General features: G+C 46.0%; 3 protein-coding genes across 5 annotated transcripts; 1 reads left to right on the plus strand and 2 right to left on the minus strand.

Moving 5' to 3' along the window:
- Positions 1-764: 764 nt before the first annotated feature.
- LOC121600124 (growth arrest and DNA damage-inducible proteins-interacting protein 1) lies at positions 765-1,808 on the plus strand. Its single transcript, XM_041928443.1, has 2 exons — positions 765-1,213; positions 1,290-1,808. The coding sequence occupies exons 1-2, from the start codon at positions 844-846 to the stop codon at positions 1,757-1,759; spliced, it is 840 nt and encodes a 279-aa protein (XP_041784377.1). The 5' UTR covers positions 765-843; the 3' UTR covers positions 1,760-1,808.
- On the minus strand, positions 1,780-2,895 carry LOC121600125 (ER membrane protein complex subunit 10). Its single transcript, XM_041928444.1, has 4 exons — positions 2,743-2,895; positions 2,399-2,659; positions 2,051-2,341; positions 1,780-1,971 (listed from the first exon to the last, which is right to left on the minus strand). The coding sequence occupies exons 1-4, from the start codon at positions 2,812-2,814 to the stop codon at positions 1,897-1,899; spliced, it is 699 nt and encodes a 232-aa protein (XP_041784378.1). The 5' UTR covers positions 2,815-2,895; the 3' UTR covers positions 1,780-1,896.
- A 1,638-nt stretch (positions 2,896-4,533) lies between these two features.
- LOC121599561 (arylsulfatase B-like) lies at positions 4,534-10,680 on the minus strand. 3 transcript variants are annotated; one of them, XR_006005689.1, is made up of 5 exons: positions 8,920-10,677; positions 6,158-6,571; positions 5,286-6,083; positions 5,062-5,193; positions 4,534-4,671 (listed from the first exon to the last, which is right to left on the minus strand). XR_006005689.1 is itself a non-coding variant. In XM_041927437.1 (4 exons), exons 1-4 carry the CDS (start codon positions 9,439-9,441, stop codon positions 4,641-4,643), a joined length of 1,989 nt encoding a protein of 662 aa, XP_041783371.1. In that variant the 5' UTR covers positions 9,442-10,680; the 3' UTR covers positions 4,534-4,640. The 3 variants fall into 3 exon arrangements, 2 of the variants coding, with proteins under 2 accessions (XP_041783371.1, XP_041783373.1); XM_041927437.1 differs by having other exon boundaries at positions 5,062-6,083; positions 8,920-10,680; XM_041927439.1 differs by having other exon boundaries at positions 4,534-5,193.
- Between the last annotated feature and the right edge of the window lie 926 nt (positions 10,681-11,606).

Here is an 11,606-nt window from a genome sequence, read left to right on the forward strand (position 1 = left end):
GCAAGCATTTGTATGGGATTTGCAAGCTTTTGTATGGGATGGTATGGGATATGGCGGCAAAAGCGCATGCGGCGAGGTTCTGACCGTTCCCTTAGGCAGCGGTGATCGCTGATGCGGGCGTGCGTGCGTTTTCTGAAAATGTATGGAATTTGACACCCGCAGCGGGTGACAGTTAGCAACCGCATGCGTCAGAATCAAACAATTTTGATTTTTCCGCACGTACGCCCGCACGCCCGCAGTAGCGATTACCGCTGCCTTAACGACTCCAAATGAATCCGAGCAACTCCGACGACTCCGGTCGACTCCGATTCCGAACGACTCCGGACGACTCCGAGTCTGAACGACTCCAGACGACTCTGATTCTCAACAACTCCGGACGGCTCCGACTCCAAATGACTTCGAAAAACTCCGGACGACTCCGAACGACTACGGACGACTCCGAACGACTCCGGACGGCTCCGGACGACTCTGGGTGGATCGAAAACCGAGCGGATCTAGTGGTTCCATTTTGACGAAGTCGGAATCGGATTAACATTAGTCGTGGTCGGATCGGAGTCGTGGGGTGGTCGAGAGAGCACATTACTAATATTACCGAAAACCACAGATTTCTTCATAATACTGACCGACAAGTTAAAAAAACCATACTCCTTCAATATTGAAACTCCTTCCAAAAATTACCGATAACATTCTGGATCGCGTTCCGAAAACCGCCAAAATAATCTGGTCACAATGCCTCCCGTTTGACCATCCAGTTTGACGTTTCTGAATAATAACAAAAACTTACACAACAAACCACACACCACACGCAATTCTTCTCGTGCACGAAAATCACATAATTTTAGGATGTTTCCAGTGAAAATGCTTCCTTTTCGGCGTTTTCCAACCACAACCGTCAGCCAGTGCTTTACCCTCGTCCGGTCCTTCACAGGCGGCATCACACAATATGCCAAAAAGGCCGAACAGCTGGAGAGCGAAGAACCGGCGACAGAAGAGCTGCCGGTAACCTTCGTGGACGATGATGCCGAATCGATGGAAGCGCGCGAAGCCCGGATAGCGACACTGCGGAACAAATCCCGACTGCTGCCCCAGCACCGGAACATGCTGCACGGTGTGCTGCCGTACGAACAGTCCCAGTCCTGGATACACGAAACGGTCAAGTACAAGCGCATGATGCTGGGCCGGTACGGCATCGATGGAAGCAAGGTGGATCCACGTGAGTAGTGGGTGCGAAGGGTAAGACCGGTAAAACACTTCAAGCTAATGTTGTGTTTGTTTTTCCTCCATTTTAGGAGTTTGCTTCCCGACGAAAAAGGAAGCGTACGAGAGAGCGGAATACGAGCGTGTTGCATTTCCCTTCAGCCTGAAGCAAATGATGGATGCAAACGAGTCGGAACGGAAGGCGCGCAAGGCGCAGATAGAGGCCCGCGAGGCGGAAGTCTCCCGGAAGCTAGAAAAGCTGGACCAGTGGACGGCGGATCTGAATGCGCGCATCGCCAAGAAGGAGGCGGAAGCGCGGGCCGCCAAGGAGCGAAAGGATCGGCTGGTGGAGGAGGTGCGCAGACACTTTGGCTTTAAGGTGGATCCGCGCGACGAGCGGTTCCAGGAGATGTTGGCCCAGAAGGAGCGCGAAGATCGCAAGAAGGTGAAGGAGGCGAAGCGAAAGGAAAAGGAGGAGAAAATGATGGAAAAGCTGCAGAAAAAGACGGCTCAGCTCGAGGCGGACATTGAGGTGCCGAGCGGCGAGAAGAAGAAACAATAAAAGACTAGTCAAGGCGTGTCGTCGATAGTGAGAGAACTCTCCCCCCACACACAGCATCGTTCTGCTTCTTTTTAATATTTGGTGTGGATGACAGAAAATGAAACTGAAGCAGAAGGACCCTTGTCGTTCCTGCGCGCTTAGCGCTGCTGTCCTGCTTCCGGATTGGTGGCGGAAATGAGCAGCAAAATCACCACTGGCACAAGATACATCCACTGCGATTGGAAATAGAAAATGTCGATTAGCAGAACATTCGTGCGAGCAGAAAGCTTCCAAAAAATCATCACGGCTTACATATTTCGCAAAGAAGCTACGGTTGTCTTTGGTTTCGCCCCGCTCCCGGGCCTCCCGTTCGCGCTCCATCTTCTGGATGAAGCTGGCCGTGTCGGGAATCGGTGCCGGCTCCGTATGCTTCACATACACATCCGTGTTAAACTCGTCCAGCACGTCCACGTCGCTGTTGGACAGGTCGGCACACTCGTTCAGGTTGCCATTGTTGACCGATTGCGTGACGGCGGTGACCGTGCCCGTATGGTCCAGCGAAACCCATAGCACGTCGGTGAGCTGCGATTTTGCCAGTGCGCACTGAAAGGAAAGGGAGATTGCAAATCCTTGGACACATACATATGGAAGCATACTAACCGCTTTGGAGGACGTAAGGAACTTGGTGACTCCCTCGGAATCCGTCACATGTGCCTCGAGACGGTACAGCCGGTTCTCCTGGGCCAATCGCTTCAGCTTGTTTCGGTCTTGCAGGGAGAGCGGTTCCTGCGCTACCGAGACCAGTCCGGTGTTACGGTTTGTGACCGTAACGTTGCCTCGCAGGGTAAATTTGCTGGGATCGTCGATATCCAGCGCGTGGAACAGTGCAATGTTTAGCCATCCATCGTACTCGAGGGAATTCTACCACCGCGCGACGAAGAGAACAAGCACATGTAAGTAGAGCCACAGTCGTATTTATTTCTAATTGAATGACACAAACTTACCGCTTTCACGTAAATAAAGGTGCTCGAAAGCCAAACGGAGGCAAGGAAGATTAATTTCATTAACAAATTCATTGTGGAAAAGTAGTATTTTGCCCTGCACTTTGCGTTTTTGGGTGAAGTATTGACCCAGCAATGTTTTGCAATGTGACGGCTAAAAGCCAACTGACAGCTCACGGTGAATAACAGCCGCCTTGACAGGGGTGTCAAAGCATGATTTTTATTTGAATATTATATTTCCGTTGCTTCACCCTTGTTTTGGCCGCTCACACGTGGATAAGTTTAAATTTTAATTTTAATTTAGTTTCATTAACTCAGCTGATTAATTTGATTGTTCAGTTTGGTAAAAGAGCTGAAAATATCGAAAATTATGTGTAAAAAATCACATTTTGACCATTTTCCACGAAGCTACTCAAAACTCAATGTAAAAATTCGTAAGTAGGATGTAGAATAAGTTTCTCGTGGGTTCCCTATTGATGTTTCCTGTGGTTCTCTACTAACATTAGTTCTGGGCCATCTGAGCTAAGGATATACATGCTGTAATAGCTAATTCTAAACCAATTTTGAGAAGTATATGCTCCAGCAAAGCATGTGCAGGAGAAGTAATAGCCTCGACCATTGGTTGACACGATACATTCATGCACATACATAGGTGACATAACCAATTCCCTGTCAATTCTTCTCCAAAGCTGGTAAAAATCTCTCGATCTTGCCCCTCATGTATGCTTACTTACTTTCTCATCCGCCGCTTTGCGGTCCGCTTGAGGTCTTGGCCTGCCTCAGAAGATGTTTTTCAACATCTGTCAAATCGTTCATTTGCTTCAAAATAAAATTCCAGTTTGAACACATGATTTTCAACACATAACAAGGAACTGTCAAACTCAATCCAGCTTGAGTCGTGTTGAAAATCATTTTGGAGAAATAAAAAATTATTGTGATGGAAATGAAATGTCAGATTGATGTGGAACAACATTTTGCATGTGGTGGATGACAATGTTTACACTCAAAACTGACTTGGAAACCCCTGTAAGTTGTACGACGGTGAGGTCGCCGTACATCTCATATAGCTCGTCGTTATAACAACTCATCCATTGTCCTTCCACACATACGGAGCCAAGAATCCTTCTGAGCATCTTCCTCTGAAACACGGCTAACAGGGTTTCGTCCGATTTGGACAGTGTCCATGTCCCAAAGGTGTATGTGAATTCTGGTACCACACAGGTATAGTCTATATAGTACCAGCTTCGTCCGTCGCGACAGGTCTTTTGAGGTGAACAGATTTTACAGTCTGTAGTATGACCGGTTGGCAGCCAGCATCCTTGCGCGCAACTTAGCTACCGTGTTATTGTCGTTTGGCCTGACATTTGACCTTTGAATTCTTGAACGACTTCACCTATATGTACGTCACGCCTACGTAAGTTTTGATTTGTTGTTGGTAGGCTCGCTGATGTTGCCACCATCAGTTTGACCTTTGCCTTGTTTATCTGCAATCTGAGGTTCTCTGCTGCCTTCTCAATCTCTTGGTAGGCTTCTGCTACATAGGAGAGCCGCAGACCAATGATGTCTATATCAACAGCGTATGCCAGGATCTGGGTTGACTTAAAGAAGATGATTCCCGTAGTCTCCACCCTCGAGTCGCGGATGGCCCTCTCTAGCGCCAAGTTGAATAACACACTCCCATGTACGCACCCCTGTGTTTATCCATGAACGTTTTTTTTAATTTAAACACTCTCCAGAGTCTCTAATACAAGCTAGAACACAACATCTACAGGGACAACAAAAATTTACATTGAATGAGAAGTCTGAAATATTTATTTCTGGCAATAATTCGGTGATAACAAATAAGCGTTGCTGGTGGATCGTTGGCCGATATGGAACTGAAGATCTTCGCCGATCAATGTTCACACGCTGCACTGATCTTGCTTTGATGAGCTGTAAAACATGGCAAAAATAAATAGATAACATTTCCAACTCCTGCAGACAATCGACCATGTGGGACCTTCCTTCGCTACAAACGCTACAAAAATACTTCCAAAAATTAGAAGCAATGTTAACCGGAAGCAGCTAATGTTTTTGCCCAACATTTTGGTGTTAGTGTACAATTTCTTTGGTAACTGTAAACCTTACAGAGAATCTCATCCCATTCCCCTGTTAGCTGTACAACCGTAGGGAGAAAGGTGCATGTGTGAAAGAGTTGTGGTGCATAGTAGTGATTTTAGTGTCCTACATTATCCTTTCCTTTCCATACCAATTTTAATGGATTTGATTTTGTTTTGTTCGGAGAAAGAAGAAAGCCAATTACCGATCTGCCAATTGCGTTACCTGTCCATATCCCTATCGCTAATGACGTAGATTTTCGAGCTAAAGGCAGCATCGGCCGCCGCTTTACCATCCGGGCTGGACGCGTCCGTCGGTATCTCGCTGGGCATAGTGGCGGAATCTTGCTTCTTGGTCCTACGGCACAGTTTGATAATGTTTTTGTTCGAAAGATATAGTAAGGTGCCAGTCACAAAGATAATACCGACTACTACTATTGGAATAATTACAAACAGCTGCGTGTCCTTGGCGAGGGAGTGCGACGGTGGTGGCATCGCGGAGTCATCGGCTTCGTCCTGCAGGGAAGCTGCCTTGGTCGGATCGGTACGCCACCAGTTCCAAACGCCACCGAATTTGGACGGATCGGCTTCTGGATCGTGCGGCCGGTTGCGCGGTTTAGCTGCCCGAAGCCGGTACAGCTCCAGCCGGTTGCGTATTCCACGCAGCCGTTTCGGATATTCATCCGAGATGTCGTGCATTTCGCACGGATCGTTGATGATGTCGAACAGGCACGGTTTCACCAACGGATTGCAGGGTTTGGTTGCAATTGAGTTCCCACAATTGACGGTCGCGTGTCGACGAAGGTAGGAGATAAGCTTCTCATCCAGCCGGCCAGCACGGGCAATCCGGGTGGCCATGACACTGCTGAGATACTGTTCATCGTCCGGCAGCTGATCGAGTGGATCCGTCTCACCGTACCACGCATCGTTCACCCCGTTCAGTGTCGTGCCGTTGATGTACTTAAACCCGTTCTCCATGTAGCTGGTGTAGCCGAAGATTTCGTCCAGATTGTTCATCAGCCTCTGGCGCGGATTGCCCGTACCGTACGCGAGTGCTTCCCACTGGTCGATGCCATCGATATCGCTGAAGGAGCTGTTGCCCAAGGCAATGCCGGCGGCAGAAGCGAGCGTTGGCAGCCAGTCGGAGATGTGGAACCATTGGTTCGAGACGCGCTGCGTGTCCTTCAGCAGTGGGCTCCAGATGAGTGCTGCGGTTCGTACCGCACCCTCCCAGGGGGAGTGTTTTTGCTGACAAATTGAGGAGGAACAAATCACTATTAAGCTTTGTATTTCCGAGAGAGACTTACACATTAGACACTTACACCACGGAATGGATAGTTCGAGCCGGTGTTGCTGTGCATGCCGCGCGTAACACCTCCATTATCGCTCAGAAACACAATGATCGAGTTGTCGAGCATACCGTTCGCTCGCAGGCTCTCATACACGGCGCCGACACTGTCGTCCAGCTTCGACATCATGGCAGCGTACGTGCGACGATCGCTGTTGCCGATGTACGCAAAACGATCGATCGTTTCCTGCGGTGCTTGCAGCGGATCATCATCGTTGCCCGCGTGCGGTGCCAGATGATTCATTACCAGCAGCATCGGCTGACCGCTCTTGCCATGCTGCGCGATGATGTCCCGCGCGGCCGAGGTGAAATAGTCCGTCGCGTACGTCCCGTTGGCGGCATAGTTGACGAACTGATTCTGGCGCATATCGTAGCCTTCGAAGGTACCCTGTGGATATGGAGCGCGTGGAGAGCGCGGGAAGAAAACAATTGTACCATTCTTGTTCACGTTGCATCGCAATCGGCCCGGAAACTGGGTGGGAGTAAGCTTTATTGAGGGATCTTCTGTTTGTGCAATGATAACGCGTGACGCGAGGCACCGGTCGTAGCAATAGCCAGTGACTTGCCAGCAGCAAAAGGTGTGCTTTATTACATCAATCTCGTTCTTGGTTTGTGTGCCGTCTACCAAACAAGGAACAGAAAAAGGGGTAAAAGATGCAAAACAAAACAGCAACCAAAAAACATATGTTCTAGAGATGCAAACAAATTAGTGTTTTGAATCGTTTAACCTTGAGGTACGATCCCCCCAGTGTAGCAAAAAACAAAACGACCGATCAACTAGTTTTGTATCCGGCCACTGATTCGAAGTCAATAGCCACAGGAGGTTGAATGAAAGAGCATTTATCTGTTCTAGACACCGTTTTTTGCCTAATGTCAAATTATAGACCAAACCCAAGCAAACAGATGGGGCAGAATTTGTTTTTTTTCTAAACCTTGATCTCCTTGAAACAGATTGTGTGCATAAATTTTGTTATAAAGTCAGTGGCTCCCAAGCTTTGTGTAATGAGCACCTATTTTAGAAAATTATATTTTGCATCATAAAAACTAAAAAATGAATTATGTTAGGGTTTATGTTCGTGTTTAATAGAAAGTTAAATTGTGTATTAGTGTAAATAACTGAGGGAATTAATATCATTATAACTCAAATTACATGTTATATTATCAGTTAACCTTCAGATAACAAGCCTAATTTGTTCTTTACGAAACTTCTTCAACTAGTAGCCGCAGATGAACAGATGAATCGATTATAAACATCCAAAATTCTTATAGAGTAACAAATATATTAAAAAAAACTTATTTTGTTCATGATGCCCTTTTGTCACTTCTATTTTTAAATTCTATGTGCATAAATCTAATTGCAAAAAAGTATCAGTAATGTCTTGTTATGCGAAAATTTTTTCGTCAAAAAGGAGTATTTGAGGAGCAGTTCGATTTGCTCTAAATACGCCAAACTTATAACGTTATGAAGGGGTATACTGTATATTTTGTAAGATATAGATGCATATAACTTCTTGTGATCTCAACCCCAAATTTTCATGCTAAAACAATATTTGACATTAAAAAATCAAAAAATAATTCTAACCATCCCTCATAGCAGTTAACCGTATTTAAACTAAATACAGATAATATTTTCCTTCTATTTTGAATAAAAGATATACAGTCTGTTCCCGAGTTACGCGGTTCTCGACTTACGCGGATTCGGAGATTCGCGGTTTTCTAAATTAGACAGATCACATGTCAAATCAGTACAATTTACTTCAAGTTCGGTAAAAATTGCAATTTTGCTTAAAATTGAAACCGCTGAAAAGCCAGAAATATTAGATTTTTCTGCACGAATCACATCAAATAAATGATTAAGTGTATAAAAGTACTAAATTAAATAAAAAACTACGAGTAATTAATAGTATTATATTTTAAAAATATGAAAAATTTGACTTACACGGCTATTCGAGTTACGCGGATTCGTCGGGAACGCAAAAACCGCGTAACTCGGGAACAGACTGTACGTACAAATACACATTTCAATTACATTGTTATAAAAAATGATACATTGAAGTGGAAAGGAGCAAACAATTCAAAATAACTGATAATAAAAACATAAATCATTTAACTCTTGTTGTGTTTTTCATGCCATGCTCGGTAAAAGTAGCTAAGTCAGTAATTGATTTAAAAAAAATGCTGGTAATTTAAATAATCAACATGAACTACACACTATTTACTTAAGCTATTAATTATTGATATTGATTAATTACTGGCAAAGTTTGATTATTGCAAAGTACTAGATCCAAATTATTACAACCAATTACAAATAAATTATTACAATTTAGCAAAAAAGCTTATCATTGTGAGTTTATATTATATTATGAAAAATATAACTTTATTTTAATTCTGTGGTTTGATACTGTATTTAAACACAGTCACTGATAGGCTAAGCAATTAGTGGTAAAGGCCGGCCTAGACCGACAATTATTGCGCCAAATAAGTAGAAGGTCTTTAATAAACTGTTTACCATTTGCGCCAATTTGTATGTATGGATGACTTTGGGAAACACTGGCTTAAGCTAATCAAGGGAGCTAACGTGAGCAAGTGAGCTAAATGATTGTAATTATTGTAGAACTATTTCGATAAACGTGTCTATTTCGGTTTATCTCTGTTCTTAACGCATCGAAATATGTCATGCATGCAAAACAGGTAAAACACATTGATTGCCGTTCCATCTCCACCCCCTATACTCACGCTATTCATCTTGGACACGTAGCTCCAGTAGTCCACGTACGGCCCCAGGTAGCCGATGTGCGTGTCGAACCCCCGGTTCGTCGGTATGTAGTGCTCGGTGAAGAAGCCAAGGTGCCACTTCCCAATCATGTGCGTCCGATAGCCGGCGGCGCGGAAGTACTGCGGCATGATGCGCTGGTCCAGCCCGAGGCCCCACGGCTCGTCGCTGTCGATCACGTAGTGCTGCATGCCGACGTTGATCGGGTGTCTGCCCGTCATCAGGGCCGCCCGGGACGGCGTACACATCGGGGCCGAGTAGTGCCGGTTCAGGATGACACCGTCGTACGCGAGCGCGTCAATGTGCGGCGTCGCTATCTGGTTCGAGCCGTGAAACCCGACGTCATTCCAGCCCATATCGTCCGCGGTGATGAGGACGATGTGGGGCCGCTTCGGTGGCTGCTGGCCGTACGCCGCCACTGCCAGGGCTCGGTAACCGACGGTGACGATGATGCATACCAGCAGGGGTGTGGTAAGGTGTGTCATTTTTTTGAAGGTGCGTTGTTTAGAAAGTGACACCGTTCTGTTCTGCTGAACTGTTGAGGTGTTCTGGTGTCCTTGGGAGAGTTACGACATCGGTGGAAGAACCAGCCAGCGAGGTAGGAGCTGGGCGGGATGGGCAACTGTTTATCTTATTTTGTGTCCCGTGCCCTGATTAGACCCGTGATGCCGTCCTTCAAGAAGCCCTACGATGAAGCTGCCGCTGCTACGGATCGTATCACTTAAAACAGCTGTTAGAATCTCTCTCTCAGGTTGTATCTCCCTTACTATCTTTCTCTCTAAAAGGGCACGCACAACCAAACAGAGAACCAAAGGCACTTGTCCGTCGCTCTTCAGAGCAAAAAAGGCAGAGGACGAGATCGTTTGCAGATCTCGTGGTGCGATAAACAAACAAACTAAAGCAATTAGATTTTATCAGATCAACGCCTCGCCTTGTTTGTCACCGCCGCCGCCTCCGTGGCTCTCCTGTTCGCCCTCTGTTCTGTGGAAAGCGAGAGACAAACGGCCTCCCGTTCAATCAGTATTTCGATGCCCAACGGTGCGGGGCGCCAAACGCTGGTGGAACTGGCTGCGTTTGGTGCGAAGCGGTTTCTATTACTCTTTACCCGATAGGTCCACTGTATTGAGCTGTATATTGGGACGGTGTCTGATCGTACGGAAGCGGTCGGTAAATTAAGTGCTTGAAGTAAGAAAAAAAAAAGAGAACCTCCAACTTGCACTGCAGCTTCATGTACGGTTAGCAACTGGATATCTGGCGATCACTACTCCACTGGCCTTTTCCCCGCTCCGGATCCGGATTTTCTTCTTTGATTTCTACATCCGTGAAAGTTTTGCAGTCCTAACCTGCTGCTAGCCGTTTTCCATGTGCACCCCCTGTGGCTTCAATTGGTCCACTGTTTGGCTTATTTTAAATGCACTTTTAATCCTTCAAACTCCGGTAGTCTAGGACGCTCAAGAAACCGTCCACACAACCGATCACAGAACCGGCAAACACAACAGACTCACAGACGCACTACACACTAAACGGCACCAAACGGGAGCGAACGATCCGTACGCGCGAATGTCTGTCGGTGGACTGAGCCCGGACTGAGTGCTGCGACGCAGCCTGACAAGATCACTCTTCCTCACCGCCCATGCCCCCCCCCCTACAGGCAATGTTTTTCGCTCGTTTCGTTTGAAACAAATTGAAGACGAGCGCTCGTGTGACGCTAACAGTTGCGGCCTGTTATCTCGCGAAACGCGAACGCTGACTGTGACCGTGTATCGAGGCAAATAACCACAGACAGAGAGAAAATTTTTGCGTACGAAAGACAACAACCCATTTTTGTGGTGCATAGGTACACACACAAAAAATTGAGGGAAATATAAATGTTCAACCTGTCCGATATGAGCAATGCCCCCGGTGGTGGTGGCGGCGTCGGCGGCGGCAGTTGATTGCGACGGGGTTTGGCCGGTAATTGAAAAGATTGTTGCTAATAAATCACACCGCTTTTGTTACGCGACACACTACTTCCGTTTTTTGTGAAAAAAGGTACATTTACATCCAGTTAGATAGTGTTGTCAAGTGGGCGAGTTCCGTGTGGAAGTAGTTGTATTTCAACGACATAATTTGTTTTTTAAAGGTGTTACTTTTAATGGATAAAGTGGGCAAAACATGTTCTTACTTATCCGACTCGAATTACTTGTGCGATCTATAAACCTTTTCAGTTTAATGGTAGTATCGCAAGCTACCGTCTTTTAGAAGCGATTGTTGTTGTTCGAATGCCAAACCCGTTTTTTGCAGGCTCGCACGATTGAGAATGACTTAATCAAAATTTTATTCATAGCAGCTTCCGGCAGCGGATTGATTGAGCCATTGAACGAAAAAAGGGCCGGCCAGGAAACGAATCAATTGGTGGCTGTTGCCTTCGTTATGGTTTCTTGTGTGCGTGTGCGTGGTTCTTAGTGTTCGATCAATGATTTTCTAAAACTGTAATTTAGTAAAGAATGTACTTATTTACCACCTAAAACGAGGACAGTAAACTCTTGTCAAGTGGGTTACATGTAATAAAGAACATAGATGCAACTAAAAGTAGCATTTGTTTGCATCGCCCAGCGCAAGGCCATACAACTTCTTGGCAGAATGCATAAACGATCTCATCGTCAAAGCG

This window comes from Anopheles merus, chromosome 3L (genome assembly GCF_017562075.2).
Source record: "Anopheles merus strain MAF chromosome 3L, AmerM5.1, whole genome shotgun sequence".
In the NCBI taxonomy this organism is placed as follows: Eukaryota; Metazoa; Arthropoda; class Insecta; order Diptera; family Culicidae; genus Anopheles; species Anopheles merus.

Bases quoted from the DNA above. Each gene is read 5' to 3' on its own strand.
- LOC121599561 (XM_041927437.1), bottom strand. From the start codon at position 9,441: ATGACACACCTTACCACACCCCTGCTGGTATGCATCATCGTCACCGTC. The intron at 6,084-6,157 runs GTAAGTGTCTAA...TCAATTTGTCAG, and splicing joins CGAACTATCCATTCCGTGGT to CAAAAACACTCCCCCTGGGA. The intron at 4,672-5,061 runs GTAACGCAATTG...CATGTTTTACAG, and splicing joins AGCGATAGGGATATGGACAG to CTCATCAAAGCAAGATCAGT.
- LOC121600124 (XM_041928443.1), top strand. From the start codon at position 844: ATGTTTCCAGTGAAAATGCTTCCTTTTCGGCGTTTTCCAACCACAACC. The intron at 1,214-1,289 runs GTGAGTAGTGGG...CCTCCATTTTAG, and splicing joins TGGAAGCAAGGTGGATCCAC to GAGTTTGCTTCCCGACGAAA.
- LOC121600125 (XM_041928444.1), bottom strand. From the start codon at position 2,814: ATGAATTTGTTAATGAAATTAATCTTCCTTGCCTCCGTTTGGCTTTCG. The intron at 2,660-2,742 runs GTAAGTTTGTGT...GCGCGGTGGTAG, and splicing joins CCTTTATTTACGTGAAAGCG to AATTCCCTCGAGTACGATGG. The intron at 2,342-2,398 runs GTTAGTATGCTT...CTTTCCTTTCAG, and splicing joins TCCTTACGTCCTCCAAAGCG to TGCGCACTGGCAAAATCGCA.